The sequence below is a fragment of the Branchiostoma lanceolatum genome, chromosome 4 (genome assembly GCF_035083965.1).
Source record: "Branchiostoma lanceolatum isolate klBraLanc5 chromosome 4, klBraLanc5.hap2, whole genome shotgun sequence".
NCBI lineage: Eukaryota > Metazoa > Chordata > Leptocardii > Amphioxiformes > Branchiostomatidae > Branchiostoma > Branchiostoma lanceolatum.
This window is the reverse complement of record NC_089725.1, coordinates 21,028,308-21,044,913: the sequence shown is the minus strand read 5'-3', so window position 1 is coordinate 21,044,913 and position 16,606 is coordinate 21,028,308. Positions and strand designations below refer to the sequence as shown.

Sequence of the window (16,606 nt, the reverse complement as noted above, 5' to 3'; positions counted from 1 at the left end):
ATTACCTATCAGTCAAGTGTTATTATTAGGCTCCCCAGGTGAATGCATGCCCTGTCAATACAGCGAAGGGTTTCCAGACACTTGTCTACACTGTTGACTCAGAACTTAATCATATGCTAATCTAATTTTGTAACTGTTGGTCCTGGATTGAGCTGGAATAGTAGTAAGTGGTTATATTTAGAAACTCCAGATGTTATTACATTACCATACACAACTCCATTGTTTGAAACATAACAATGTGTTTCTCCCACACTAGCCAAACTCCTGTAAAAAATCTAATCAGGCCTATGGCAGGAGTCATCAGACCTCATCAAATCACATCAAGGCAATTACGGACAGTTTCCCTGAAAAGCTGTCCCTGTGGGCCCACTTTTATTTCTCTCCTGGGGAAAATCAATTTAGCATTGGAAATCTTTCATAAAGGTTTTACAGTACAAAAGATTAGCTTCGAGGAAGACAATAAAATTCTATTGTTTTCTTGTTCTTCTTCACAGATGACGAGACAATACGTAAGTCGAGCGAGAGGGTAGCCACAGATCCAGGCCTCATCCCCATCAAAGTGCGTACCATGTTGGGGCAGGGAGGAGGCTTGGTGGTGCCATGATCATGCCATGAGGGAGGAACAACAGGGACTGTGTACCCTAATACCCCTCCTTCCTGCAACATGGTAAGTCTGACAGGGATACAGGCTGTGAACACCAGTCATCAAATCCCATTGTTATGGATATTTGTCAATATTAATTATGTATGAGATGACTGCTTTTCATACACCCGGTTGATTCTTTTTGCTCCCTCCTGAGACAAAATTTTCTGGGAACCTTGCGATTGTAGGTTTCCCCAAATTAGTGTAATTAAGTCTGCCACTAGTGGTAATTTCAATATCAGTGACTACTTTGCAATCAGCAATAATGATTAGTAGATGGTGACTGAAGCGTGATAAACTGGAGAGCAACCAACAGATGTCAGTTGCCAGGTTGTCTGCAAACTGTGATTTTTTACCATGATTTATCCCTTCATTGTTGTTCACTTAATGGTAATTCCAACTAAAGGTGAACTTCTACCAACAAAAGGGTGCTCTTTTTATATAAAAGACTCACAGCTCTAACTAATGATGTTCGGGTCACAAGTGAGCCAACATTTTTGGCACAAAAAGTGCTTTGAATAAGACTAATTTTTGAGCAGATGTGTCAACTCACTTCACTATAATTATGTTCACATTATTTCCAGCAGTTGTCTCCTTTTATATGTGCAACACTTGCTTTTATTCCCCATCTGCAACAATTGAAAATGTATCACAGAAACAAGTTGGGATGTTGTTTTAAAACTTCAAATATCCTTATAACCCTCCCATTAGAGTAAGGCTCTGTAATCAGCTCATGATTATAGGAGGCTGAAACAGACCAAGGACATTATAATGTCCTTGAACAGACCAACTCTCAGACTGACATCTTCTTTATATGATTTTGTTTGTTTACTATTTTTAATCTTTTGCTTATTTGTTTGATTATTATCTTTTATACTTATGCATGTTTTATATTTTTTATTGCACTGGAAGTTCATGTGGGCAATGAGGTTATAGGCCTACAACCTCCATGATGTAGGCTAGGTCTATATAACCTCCTTGCTGTGTTCTGTCATGTTTCCAGGAGAGCATGATGGGGACAGGGCCCAGCAAATCTGTTGGCATCCCAGTCAGTAATGAATCCACCACATCTCCCTGGGGCTAGCAAGCTGCAAATGCCATCAACTGAGCCAGAATCTGCAGCAAAGTAAACAGTTCCCCTTCATAATTAAGTTAGGTGGGCTCTCACCCCCAAATGTTTGTGTTTGTGGAAATAGGAAGGACTTTTTCCACCAGCTCTTCTATCCATAGAATTTCCATAACCGCCAGCTTTACAGCGCCATGATCTGCCCAGCGCCGAGCAGGAATGCACGAAAACATGCACAGATTGTCAATAACTTACAGCCTGCCTCATTTAGATTCATGTCAAGCATACCACATCCCCTCTGAACTCCACTTTGTTGTCAAAACATGTTGGTGAAACATGATTTCTGGGCAGCCCTGAACCCCCCACCCCCAAACAGCACCCAACACTAATCCATCCCTAATTTCTCAGGGCTAGCCCCCCACAGATGATGGGTAATCCTGCCATCATTACAGCTCAGACTTTTGTTGGGGTTGCAAGATTATGACTTAGGGACACGTTTGCCTGGAGGGGCAGGAAGCAAACAGGTACAAAGCCATAACAGATATAATCCATTCTAGATTCCACAGCATATATTATCACTCTTCAGCAGCAGGGTGGACCAACGGACTTCTCATCTATGACTATGAGGGTTTTCGGAAAGTTCAAAAGAACATTGAAAACATAATACCCACAACTTTTCTTGTCAAACTCGCTCTTTGTGTATGTAGCCTTTCCCCTAATTAATATTCCAGGCATTCATCCATTCATCCACCAGGTCATAAGGTATATTTTCAACTTGGAAGTTTTTGGCGTCTGAAATTGTTGGCTGGGAGGGGGCATGGTTCCACAGCCTTGACCACAGATGTCACTTCTGCTTTTTAACAACAGCCCACAACCTGGTTGTTTTCCATTTTGTCAGTATAATATCATTACTGGTGCTCTATTAGCTTTTCATTTGGCTGTTTCTTTATTTACTCTTCTGCTTCATCCTACACAAGGCCTGTTTGTAGCTAGTTTCATGTTACACATTGTGGGTTGGCCAAATGAAAGTGTGTTGCCTGGATGCCAGTGTATTAGGTTAGTCCACCCCCAGACTTGGGAGAGTGTGTGGGCTCTAAGTTAGTGGTGGCAGAGATTATGAGCAGCACTTTCTTTAGGACCCATTAGTGGTGGCAGGACCCGTCCCTCCGTCCATCCCGGATAGAAACTTCAACTTGCTTGTGGGGACGGAGAAAAATTTCACCCCGTATGTCAAAAAAGTCTGAACTTCTTGACATGAAACTCAACGCAAGTCAACATCGTGGGCTCCAAAACCATGAGTGGGATGGAAAAAAATTCAAAACTGCAGACAGCCCTGAATATTCACCTGGATATGACTGATGTTTAACTCAAGAATACAAGTGGACTGTGGGTTGATGTGTCTGCCTTGGTATTTCAAGGCATCTTGTTCACAAGAGGCTGGAAAACATTCAGAGGAAATTCAACAAGCAAGGATAAGAAAGTTTTCGTTGATAAGGGGAATAATGATCATGGCAGTTATGATTAATGCCAGAGGGTTTATATGAAACGTAGGCTGAAATGTTGGCTATAAATCAGGTAGCAGGTTTGAGACAATGTGAAACACAACCCAGCCAGCCTGCCATTTTCTAAATGAGAGAGATAAGTTAACTGCTAATGAAGATCTGGTTGAGTGGCACATGTTTTTGTACTTCACACTTGTTAAAAATGGAAACAAAGCAAATTCAAAAGTAGCCTAGACAATCAAATGGTTTGTCCCTGAGAAGTTGGAAAGGGACTGTCCATTTGTGCACCACAGCATAAATTCTTGCTAAGTAAGTAGAGTATTATCTGGATAGTTTAGTCTGGAGCCCATAAGTTTGTCACTGGTCATTTATCATCCACCAACCGCTGTATGGTTATGGGGAGAAGTGGTCCTGGTTTATTTTCTCTAAGAGCATTATGAACATAAACCATGACTGTAACATCATCTTAACTAGTTAGGACATATACACATGTACTTCATAAAAATAATTCATTGAAAAATAGAAGTTTCCATATTTTATTTGATGCTGAGTCTCATTCAGCAATTTCTATACATAAGCAGCATTCAACACCAAGTGCAATAGTCTTGAACAACAATCAAATAAGATTAATTGCCAATTATTTTGAACTTTTGCCTATTGGGGCAAAAGCTGCTGGTACTGTCTTACTCTCATACCATTTCTGATCTGATGCCTTACAAATATGATATACAGCTCTAGGTAACTGTTACAAACAGTAGTCTCAAGAGTGCCTCTGGTTCTCCCATATGCACTGAACCTACCACAACTGTGAGATGCCTGTCCTCCCAAGTCCCAGCTCCAGTGACAGCCCATGCTTACAGGCAGATAACACCTGCCATTCTGGCAGTCTACCCACAAAACAACAAAATCCTCCAACCAAACAGGCCACAGTGTTAGCTGCTAGGGAGACCCATAGGGAAGTGTGTCACTGCACTGTTGTGTTGTTTAATAGGACTCATCAGTTGGGAAAGGTGTATATCCTGAAAGAGGCATCAAAGTGCCAAGAAATTGACATATTACTTAATTAAATATATGATGCAATATTACACATGTCAAGAAAACCATACCCTGTAACTGGTCTCATATTTTTAAGGTTTGCTTGTCTTTTGTGATGACTGCAAGCTACCAGTTTTGTTGACCTAAGGGTATTCATCATCATCATCACTGCACCCCTCCCATCCGCAGCCCATCTCAGCAAATTCCCGCTAATAGTATTACACATGTACACTTTGCTGACCAAGCAGCAACTAGCCTGATAGCTTGTAACTTACTCAAGAAACTATACAATTTAGAACTGTGATACGCCATGATGTTTGCATAGCCTCCTTCGCAGACTTCCTAGAACACCGGCATATGTATTTGGGGTGGGGGGGTGGGGGGATGGACGCACACATTCCCCCAATATATACGCCGCCGTTCTAGGAAGTCTGCGAAGGAGGCTAGTTTGCATAGGTTCCACTCTTGAGGCTGGTTTGGGGGGAAAATATCTTTTAACCACTTGTTAGTGAACATGAACTGGTAGATGTTACTGCCATCAGCCAATCATTGTGTGTTTCACTTCACAGGGTAGGCTAGAAGTTTAACAACCAGGCTGAGAAAGTGTCCTCCTTACTGTTTGGATAAAGTTAGCTCTCTGATGGGCACATGTAGGGCAAGTACCCACTCAGGGTTGTTGGTGATAGATGCCAGGTAGTGTAGGCCATGGGAAAGCCTTGAAAGAACATTCTGCAAGAAACACCAGCCTCGAAGCAGTCTGATAGCCTTCAGCATACGTGCTGCAGCAGAAACTTGTGAACTACCAACCACATTCCTGCAACTAAAATACCTTTAATGTAAGGAGGGCATTTCAGGTACCATACTTCTGTTGCTTGAGGAGGTCTTTTTTTTTCTTCAAAAACTTTCTGCAGCTGGTTGTCTGTCTCCAATCCAAGCGTAGATACTACAGAAGCATGGCCCCCTTAGTGCATAGCTGCACAGGGATGAATATAGATAGGTGCACACTTTAGAAGTCATAGTTACAATACGCTGTCAGAGAACATTAAGTACATAAACTTGCATCCCGCTGAGCTGCTGATCACAGACTTGGCTGCCTGCTGCTGAGGTGTTGTTGTCAGTCCACAAGTCCCTATTCACCCAAGCCTGAGAGGGATACTGTGTGAGTGTGTCTCAAGAAGACTGACTAGAATTCTTCCTAAGACATCCCGCCTCAAGTGCACAGATGTGTTCTGCCAACTCTGTATCTGTAACAGTGCACAGTCTATCCTTGTCACTGTCAGTGTGATTTTGGATCCTGTACTTGTTGAGAAACACCCGGTTCCAATTTTCCAAAGCCGTGTAAGGGAAAGCCAGCATAGAGCAGATGAGAAATCCTCCCTGTACGTATGCCGAAATGTTTTTACTCAAATCTCCAGGTTTTTTCTCTCCAGCAGTTCCCAGCTTGTATGTTATGGGTTGTATCAGTGCCGTCAAGGTTAACATGGTTCCTGTACATCACAACATCTCTTTGGATGTGCATCAGTCTTGGCACATTTTTGGGCTGCCTCGTGTTTCACATCGGGCTGGCTGCCGGCTGCCTCCCAGCGCTCTGACATCATCAGTAACCCCTGGAGCCCGACCTCTGCCCTTGTACACTGGCCCACTGCCATGCAAACATCCCTGCTGCTATTTTGACATCCAGGAATAGGCTTAGTCTAGTTGCATAACATGACTCTGCATGGGGGATAATGGAAAATACCAGATGATGATGAAGGAATGTGTCACTGGTGTGGATTCAGCTCATTGCTGTTCAGTCTTTGATACAAGTACATGTATAATAGCCTGAATTCAATCAAGCCTCCTGTGACCGCTCGCCGTCCTGTAATCGGCTCCCATCCCCGGACAGCTGGAGTTTGCGTTATACAGACTACAAGTATAACAACTTTTATGAAGAGGCGAGAGTACCAAATAAATCTAGTCTAGACATATCCAGGAGTCCTACATGTTTTATGGTTGCCTGTATATCACTGTAGGATGTAGGCTATGGCTGCTGCTGCTGGATATGTGCCACCCCTGATGAAGAAGAAACCACCCTGCCAAGCCCAGGATCCATGTGGTCCAGGTTTATCCCAAACAACCCTGATTCCCTCTCTCAACCACTCTCACGAGACACACTGCAGTGTACCTGACCTGACCCAGATGGATTAGAGGGATACAGCATAATAGAAGGCTGTCATAGTTCATCAGACTCAACATATTAATGCAAAATGTGAGAATACCTTGTCCTTAGATGGCTGTTGTACCTTGGACCCCAAGTCCAAAGTGTACAGTAGACAGCAGATGTGTTTGCTTGGACAACTGTGTATGCCAGTAGAAGTCCAGCATTGTGACATTAACTTATCTTTCCTTTATTTCCTCAAGAAGATACCTTCAGATTGATGGGTGAGATTACATTTATGGGGAGAACCAGTAATACAAGTACATGTATCTCAGAATTCCTACCCTATCACTAGTATCCCATTTTCCATTAAAGGAAGGAGACTCTTGGGTCCAGTGTAACTAGCGAACAGTTGGTCTTCTACAGCTGAACAGTGTGACAAAACTGACAAATGTTTTCACTCTTGAACCAAGAAGGCAACCAAGATGAACAAACAAACTTTCAGGCTTGTCTATTGGACCCACCACACATATCAATTCAATAGACGATAAGAATAGGGTGCCTTCCCGATGTGAGTGGATCAAACCTATAGCTATCAGTTTGATCTTAAACAGCTGCTATAAAACTGGTATGTTATGCCTTAAAAGTTTACTGGTTATGCAAAAAACGTAAAGTCAGGTTCCCTTTGCCAAGACTTGCTGCTGCTTGGCACTGTAGCCTCTCCAGATTGGAACCTCTCTTTGGTCACCCTCTGCAGTGAATGCCGGCTCAGAACACAGCATAATGGACCATAATTCCATCCACAGCTCATTCCAGCAGAGTTCCAGGATCACAGCGCATTTATCTTCCAGTGAACCCTGCTCGGAGGTAGGCAGTGACCTCTAGCAGCACCCTGGGATGGACCAATCAGAAGGACATCTTGGAAGGCCTTGCACCTGTCACAGTGAACCCTTGGGGGAATGTTGTAATGAATGAAGCTCTTGCTGAAGAGATCCGTCTGCCAGGGAAAACTACACTGTCTAAAATGCCATTCTTCCAAAGTCAGTGCCCTCATGTACAGGATCTTTGCATATTCTGTAATTATGCAATCATGGTTGTCATGAGTTGTTACCAGAAATAGTGTAACCTCACTTACTTACCATCAGCCTGGCCTTAGCTATAGAGGTCATGATCACATGTTAGATCCATACTTGGAGTGAGGTCAGATGTAAATTTTCATCACGTATTTGCTCAAAATATTAGAGGCAGCCTTTCTGCACTGCCAAACTTAGCACTATCTTTTGACTGAAAACATAGTTTTTCTATAGACTTATTTTTCTTTGCTCAATATTGGCCCCAAGCATAACTCAAAGTAATCTGAAAAGGCTTCTGGCCGTTTTTTCTCCACCCCAGCATGCCCTCTGGGAGAGCCCCAAGATCAATTGTGACCTACCCCTAGAGGTCGTATCTGACCAATCAGAGAAAGGGCAGCTAGCAGACTGTTTGGGTGAAGTTGTTGGCAGTCACGGTGTGGTGGTGAGGAGGCCCACACCTCATTCCAAGGGCTGGCTCCTAAAATTAGGACCTCATGAAGAGAGAAGGGGAGATATGTGAAGGAGCAGTAACTATGGGCTAGGTGTATGTATCCAGAAAGGCAACATGATGTCTGCCAGACTGAGAACTCTCTTCTCTGCTGTTTCTGAACTGCTGCCCCAGGGCTCCAAAGGGGAGGGAATACAGTGACTGGAAGAGCTGATGCCTATTGGAGCAAACTTGTGTTTACCAGAGTGTCCTATACTCTCCAAGCAGAAGTTGGTGGGGAAGATTGTAACCGTTTTATCATATGCCCTGTTGTTTGTCCGCTCTCCCCATGGAGAGCGGACCAAAAACGGGGCATATGATAAAACGGTCACAATCTTTCCCACCAACCTCTGCTTGGATAGTAAGTGTCCTATACAGGCACAACTATGAAGGCTGGGGTATACTGTACATGTACCGTAGTTTGGACACACCGAAGTTGATATTGCATAGTATACTGGTATGTGTACATAGCTCAAGTGTAACATGTATTTTGTAAAAAAAAATATCTGAACATTTGTAGATATATTTTCAATATATTCTCGGGCACAAAGTGATAATTCCCAACAGTTACCTGAGACTTTTGCTATAATGGCATGGGGGATATCTGTTGTAGTACTATAACTACAGGTAACATTACTTTTAGTCTATCTAGTTTAGTTCTGTCTCGATTCCCTTGGTAGGCATTTGTCAATGTCTGCAAAACCCTCATCCTGCTTGCACTTATTCTGCTAATCATGTTTTACATTGAATGGCAGTTGAAGAAAGCAGATCTCCTGTGCAAATAAATTGACTTGGGTTTCTCCCCTCCAGACAGTACAGAGTATTTAGCCCAACAGACAGGGAACAAAGGAATGCCAATGAAGTATTGTCAATGCCAGTTCAAGAACAGACTAAATCTGTTGGGAGAAAGCAAATGTGTGATGATAATTAGATAAGAGGCTGTTTGTGCTGGCCTTTCAGCAGAGTCATATTCCTTTGAAGCTAGGGTGCTCGGAGGCCGTTAAGGGCAACTGATCGATATGTTTGCCTTGCCTCTTTACACGTAGTCCTTCTTCACGCCCCACCCACACACACACTTCCAAGTTCTCTCTGTGGTTGGGGAAGAGAAGTCCAGGACAACCACTAAGTATGTTAAGAACTGAGGCTCTGGTACGGACCCGCCCTGCTGCTGTACAGTCCTCCCTCTTACCCTGGCCACAAAGGTGCCAGGCAGGCTTTTGTGGTTACATGCCCCTTGCTAGCTCCAATAGCACCAACAAGTCTCCCTGATCAGACAGATTTGTTCACATGTGCAGTAAGTGTTTACTCTAAGAGCTGCTGGCTTCTCTGTGGGTCTCTTTAAATACAAAATGGTCCGGGTGAGCACCGGTGGAGCTTTTGTCATCCAAGCACCAAAGCTGTTTTTGTAGAAAAGTTAACCAATATTCGCCATTGTCCCCTGACCAAAAGAGGCCTGTTTTTATCTTTTCATCTGGCTGATAAAAGAGGGAATTGTGTACATAGGCTATAATAACTCACTTATGACTCCTGCCATTGTGTGCCATTGTGGTGCATGTTTTACCAGGTCCGACTTGCTCAAACATTACGTGGGGCAGTGAGCAATGGCAAACATCACCTGTTGGGTGTAATGGCATTTTTGATAAAGCTGGTGTGTGCACATATCCACCTTATTGATTGGTGTCGTGCTGACGCAGTCTTGTGTCTACCCAACTAAATCGTAGAAAACCTGGCCTATATTCCCTTCCTTTACGTGCCAATGTTGGCAAACACAGAAATGGTATGTTTTTGTCTCTTACGCCAAGGTGTTGGGACTGTGTTTGCATGGCCACACAGTAAGGGTATTTTTTCAAAAGGAATTTCCAGTCAGTTGAACAAGAAGGATTTGTTGTCATTAGTTTCAAATACTTAAATCACTAAACCCTGAAAATGTATGAAATCATATATTCACAAATGTTCACAAAAAGCAGGATCAACATTTCTCCGAATGATCGACCTGACCTTGAGTTGAACTTGGGTAGGCTGTAGGAGTGATATATAAGGACTTTGTTGGCTGTAAAGCAATCCTGGCTTTACAACGTGTGTCTGAACCTCTATGGCTGTTATATAATGGCCATGTGGGGAGAGTCATAACCATTTCATGCTGTTAAGGTCATTGACTTCTTTTTTCTTCCATATCTGTACTTAATTTGTAATGCAGAAGTTCTTATCTTGTTTTCCTTTTCTTGTAGGGTCCCTGCAACTGGAGAAAAACATGCTTCCATCAGGAAGCCCTCTTCACTCCAAGCACCAACAGCGGAGGTGTTGTAGGGCTAACAGACACAAGTGCCTCAGTTCTCTGGATGCCATCACCAATGTGCTGTTTGGGGGCAGACCATGGAGAGGCCGACTGATGCTGAGGTTTTTAAACTTGCCACTCTGATCTCAAGAGACAACTGACACATCCCTCAGCTTCAATACGTGATTTAAAAATGTTCCTCAACTATTTTTAACATGTTTGTTAGGCTGGGTGTGTTTTTGAGCCAGTTTCACCCCAGTTGACCTGTATAAGTGACATCGAAGCGTCTGTTTGACCAAGGAGGTTAAATATACGACTAGGGCAGGGTGTGATAAGTTCCTAACTGAAATGGCTGTTACCATGGTTACCTTATCCAAAGGTTCTCAACCTGTGGTCAGTTGACTTGTTCAATGTGGGACCAAATACTGAAATGAAAAATATTGTATAAAGAGCTGTATATATTTGTTCAAACTACCTCAATAAAAACACTTATGAAGTGGTTCCCTTGACAGAAGCCTCTGTGTGTCCAGTGCTGGGGAGAATGACGGTTAAGTGACCCCCAGAATTCCGAACATATTACAGAGTGTGTTTCACCACCTCCCAGAAAACCTTGTCCAGTGTAAGCCCTTGGGTGTTGATCAAACATAGGGGGATGAGAGAAGAGATTATCTGTCTTGCTGCGGTTACAGCACATAACAGTCCCACAGACACACTGATGCCTGTCACCTGAGATACTAGGACACGGCAAATGGACCCCAACGAACATGTCCTCCAAAGGTACGAACAGGTAACATCAACATAGTGATAAACACTGCACAATGAGGCCAACTAATCTCCTTCCTCTGAAATACCTCACAAAATAATATTGGATTTCCTGTTTGGAAGGGTGTATGATTTCATACTTGCCAAAGGGTACCTGGTTGGGCCTGATTAGAATGAGAATGGGGGGCTCGGTTCACAATGGGCTTACAGGTTATGGGGTCTAAGTAAATGCCAAGATTTTGTGCTGGCCTTTTCATTGGCACTCATACGTTCTGTTAATGGACAGAACGACTCAGTCGGATTGAATGTCCTGTGGGCTTTTTCGAAAAACAAGGCAGGGGTGTTGAGGGGCTAGGTTTACACAATTGCAAAGAAATACTGGTCAACCTATGAATAGCGGCATTTAGTCCCGACTACCAAAGAAAAATGAGTCAGGGCCACTGCAGACAAGTGAATGAATGAGTGCTTTAACTGCCTGGCTATACAGCACAACCAAAGGCTTAATTCTCCCTGCTTACTAAACTGTTACAGCCAAGATTACTGTAATCTTGCCGATTTTTGGTGATTTTTGTTGTGGACCACTTTCATTACAAGGTCCTTATAACCTAGTCTGTTTGCGACAGGAAATGTCTATATGTGTTATGTATACACGCTTGGAATTAAAGCATCTGACTCACCACCAGCATCGCTGTGTTTGTAGTCACAGTCACAGCTTTGGTACCAGCATCAGGAAGGCAAACTTGGTACTCATTTAACCCAACACCTCCCCCCCCCAAAAAAAACACAAACACATTATACCTACTGGTGTAATATCATTGAAAGGGAGAATTTGAGAGTCATGGATGATCAGATGTATCAGGATGCATATTAGAGCTGCTCCTGCAGGGAAGCATGAAAGCATATTAGGAATCAAAATAAACCCAGACTTGTAGTACATGTACAATGTTACAGGAAACCTAAAATAGGGACTTCCAATGTAACATCTTCAATTGAGTTGAATAGTTTGTTACAAGTCAAAAGTAGAGATTTTACCAAACCCCACAATATGAAGGGAATGGACCCTTGGTCATCTGTTGACATCCTCCACATAACCATCTCGTCTTCCATGCTGTGTTTTTCACTCTGTAATTCACTCTCCAATGCCTGACAATAGAGAGGGACCTACACTTTAAAAACTACAATTTTGAGCAGTGGGATGGATTTATGAAAAGCTGTGATTAGTGGAGTAAGTACAAATCATTTGGGTGTTTTTCAGTCTTACAAATGTGAACATTGTTCGCAAGTTGTCGAACCTTCTGCTGTTGTTCTGCTATTCATTGTTGCATCTGTAGCTCTGCATTATTCGGCAGGGGTCCTCATCTAGCTCCAGCATTGTGATGTGGAAATATGAATTGCAGATATGGTAGGAACCAGGGGTTTTGTAGAGTCAAGCCGTTTTCAATGAGCATTTCTGAGTGGCTGAGTGGGTCAGGAGTGTTCCCGCCAGAATAATACCTTCCCAGGAGAGGCTGCCAACCCCATAGAGAATTAAGAACCATGCAGATGAATGGATAAATGTCTATGTACAACAACAATGGGCCCTTCAAGCATGCCATTACGATAACAGAGACGGCCTTGTTACACGGAGAAAGAAAACCTGAATTATAATCTGCATCCTCTTGATCATCCGCCGTCTCTGTGCATTAAAATCATATGGAGTAGTGAGGGAAGGACGTCATCTCCGAGAGTATGGAAATTGAATGATGCGGCCTGTCTGCTGGGGCCAAGTGGGGATTGTGTGCCGAGTGTCCTGATGGGTTGAAGTACCAGAACTAATCGCTATGGAAAGGGTTTGCCACGCAGCGCCTCCACCCTATCATTGACATCCTCCGACGTCGGTCTGGGACGGACGGCTGGTGTTATTCTGCTCTGACGTGACCTAAAGAGTCTACAAAACAACTTGGAAACGCCGCCGGGCACGCTAGTTCGACTTGCTTGTTCACTTTGACACTACAGTTTGGGACAACACCCAGAAAAAATATAACATGAAGCCTGAAGGGGTTGACGCAAGGCCTGGGGTTGACGCATATATTAAATCAAGTCGTTTGCTACAACGAGTTCGACTGTATAAGTAACAGTACAATGCACGTTGTTTGCAAAATCACTGGCCAAATTTGTCCATATGAAAGTCATGCCAACCCCAACTTTGTGTACGGAGCAACTGCCGCATAGTAACGAAATGGAACTTGTCTACAGTATTACGTCAGGATTCGATGTTTAATTCACATTTTCTTCACGCAGTCGACTTTTGCGGAAGAAGAACTATTATTAAAAATTGGTGCAACATCTTACAGCACCGTTGTTTGGTTTGCTGGCGTACCCCCACTTTGTGGCGTTTGTCAGTATAATATATCCACCCTCCGTATTTACACTGATAGGTGCATCTACCACAGATTGCAAGAGATGGCCGCTTTCTTGGCATGGTTTGCACTGCAGTATACTGTAAGGCTGAAAAAGAAGAAGGGTTTTCCTCGGACACCGACCACGTCGTTTGGAATGGTACTATCAATGATTTAAACAAATGCGTGTGTGACGAACATTATAGGAGATCACAGTACGGTATGGTACTTCACTCAAGTTGCTGCCACGACTCTGGTTCGCTGTGCCGTTTAACTTGTGCATGAGCTGGCCAGCACATGGCACTCCTGCACTTGGACCACTAACGCTAAATCTAACGTGAAAGTGTCATGAACGAAAGTATGACTTTAGAAACACATCTATTCAAGGGTGTGGAACCTATGATTATGTTTATATAATGTATTGAACGCACACAAGAAGTAGAGTAGAGTTCACGGTCATGTACCATTACCATTAGAACCATATATTTTGGTATCATCCATCCAACGTATATGCTTGTATTCTTTCTGTATATTGATACCAATGGTGATCGTTGGGGTATTTATGCAAAGATAATAGATAAGCAGTATAAATTGTCACACATTTCGATGAGGTTTAAAAACATGCCAGAGATTCCAAATGTAGCTGCTAACTTCCCCGATAACAACCGCACTGCCGTGGTGGCCAGCAAAGCGCCGTTGGACTTGGCCGTCAATTTAAGTAGAGCAGCCAAGTGACTAATGGTCTCGTCTTTAGCTGCTGCGGTCAAGTTTCCCGGCTCCAGTCCAACAACGTAAACACTTCCCAACCTCATACACACTGTGACGTAAGAACCATGTTTGTCTAGTCCCTGTGGCACTACTACAGAAATGACCACGGAACCACCATGGCCACGGACGGACCACTGTCAAGGATAATCATAAAGTGGAGTCGTGCCCTCAAGCCACTTGGTCACTGCTGGTCATTGCTAGCTTGGACCAGCACTGCCAGCTACCTGGCATTCACAAACGCTTGCAAGATCAGTCACACATACCCCAGTCTCTACCACACTGACTACGCCGGCTAAAGTAAAGGGAGAATAATTACCAGGAGAGTTTGGCCACCATAGGTTTTCATTTGCAGGGGAAATGTTAACCTTCCCTTGGACTGACCCTCCTGATCAGTTATTGAACTTTTTTGCCGAATTGTACGATCCGTACCCCGGTATGAAGCCCTGATGGAGGCAACACATGCCCATATGTGCTCGATGAGAGGGTCAATCCGGTGGTTTGAGTTATGAATGATGTTTAGTTGTGCCAAGTTGCCAACAATAAGATAAAGAGCGGTCATTGACTGCCTCTGTCGAGTCTGTGGTTAGCACGTCTTTCTTGGTGGCTGACAGTGACAAGGTCAGCGGCTTGTCGTGATGAACGGTTTGACACCAACTAACGACTGTGTTAACTAGGAATTTCTAGCCATTTCTGGTGCACTGGCCATAGAAGTTAGTTGGTATACTTTTATACTACACTGCCCCCGAAGGAGGAAGGTACCAACTACAAACTGATGAAGTAACCCACAACCTTTTAAGACCCGGGGAACAAAAACACAGCAATCGATCATTGACCACACTGGCTTGCGTCAGGTTCCAAATTTGGTTCGTGAATCGATAGCAGGTACTTCCGCTTGTGCAAGGCGTGCCTCTGACTCTGACTCACCCGCGCGCTGTGTCGTCACCGTCAGGCCCCAAATTAAGACCAGACGCGTGACGCCGCTGGGTTAGGGGGTATGCCCGAACTGACTAAGTAATAGATAGGACCCGGGAACTGTAAGACTATGTATTACAAAAACACATGGGCTCACTTTAGCCGAGATGTTTCCGAGTAGACTAGTAGAAGGCATGTGGCATTTGTAAGTAGGCAAAGTAGGTTAAGAATTTGGCGGGGGAGAAGTTGACAGTGTTGTGTGGTGGAATACGTGAGACGTCACTGCCGGGATTGCCTGGAATGTCCAGTCAGAGTGGTGAGCCACATCCCACGTCACGCCCTCTCGCCCAGCTGATCGGTCAAGTTGTCACTTTGGTGTGATCACTAGTGTATGTGTACAGGCTACCAGACTTTTTCTCACTCACTCTCCTAGTAGTGGAGCAGAAACACTCTCCAAGCAGGGGCTCAGCACCAGCTTGTTTTTGACGTATTTTAGTCGTTTTTGTCGGGCTTTTGCTAGCAAGCGACAAGAATTGAGCCAGCGGTCACTACGGAGGCCGGTACTCAGGCGAGGGCTTTCTATTTTGTAAGGTTCCTTTATGTCGTCAAACCAAACGACATTTTAAAAAACTGACAAAATAGAAAGCCCGACAAACATGCCTAAAAATACGTTTTAAAAAAGCCGGAGCCAAGCCTCTGCTTGTGTCGCTAGAGTGGAACAGAAATACTTCTCATCGGTGTCGTATTTATCAAAATCAGACACACACAAACACACATTCCAAGAAAATAGTGACTTGTGTCGTTACTTACTACTTACTAATGGTGACTTGTGTCGTTAATAAAATTATTTTTGTATATCGATCTTCCTAATTCCTTGAAGTGTTGGTACGTAGTTTCAGTGTAGTAGAAAATAGTCGAGCACTTCCTAGTCTTGTACGTTTATGGAGTTTATTTACAGCGGCTATGACGTGCCTTTTACTCATCACATAGGAGTTTCCCGAAACTGCAGTTACGCAAATTAATTCTGCTCAATGGTGCGTCCACCCCGGTAGTATCATATGCCTGAACTTGAAGGTCAAAGAAGTAAACAATCTGATAATAAACGAGGAGTGGCAAAAAGACTTGTTGGAAACAGCATTTTGCTTTATTTATGTGCAAGTAGCGCACTTTTCCAGTGCACGTCACTCCTGGAACACGCTGGTCCCAGTGCACGGTACCCCGGTGCATGGTTTTCCCAAGTGGTGTTTCCTCGAACGCAGTTCTTTGCCGGGGACGTCACGCGCGGGTAAGATGTCTGGTCCGCTGACCTATGGGAAACCTTATCTGCCGTGACGCATTTCCTGTTTGCCAACCACCGTAGGGTGGGACTCCCCTATCCATTGACCGCAGTGCCCCAGGGCACCTTTTCACGGTGTCTATTGACCACCGAGTACGAGGATGAACTAAAGCGTGTGCAGTGGACCATGTGTATACACTACAGTCTGTATCCAACACCCCGGCGTTTTGACGTCGGGGAAACTTGTCAAAATCTTTCCCCCGCCCCGTCCACGCGCTCAGCCAGGCGAGTC

General features: G+C 43.9%; 1 protein-coding gene across 4 annotated transcripts in view; it reads left to right on the top strand.

Moving 5' to 3' along the window:
* Positions 1-10,732, top strand: part of LOC136433280 (DNA repair protein RAD51 homolog 2-like) — a 75,852-nt gene extending 65,120 nt beyond the window's left edge. The window contains exons 10-12 of one of the 4 annotated variants that reach the window (XM_066425322.1): positions 495-667; positions 1,647-1,769; positions 10,172-10,283. In XM_066425322.1, the coding sequence (XP_066281419.1) occupies positions 495-604 (110 nt within the window). In that variant the 3' untranslated portion in view covers positions 605-667; positions 1,647-1,769; positions 10,172-10,283. Of the gene's footprint in view, positions 1-494; positions 668-1,646; positions 1,770-10,171 lie in introns of those variants that run through there. The other 3 variants (XM_066425321.1, XM_066425320.1, XM_066425323.1) reach the window with 3 other exon arrangements.
* The last annotated feature ends 5,874 nt before the right edge of the window (positions 10,733-16,606 follow it).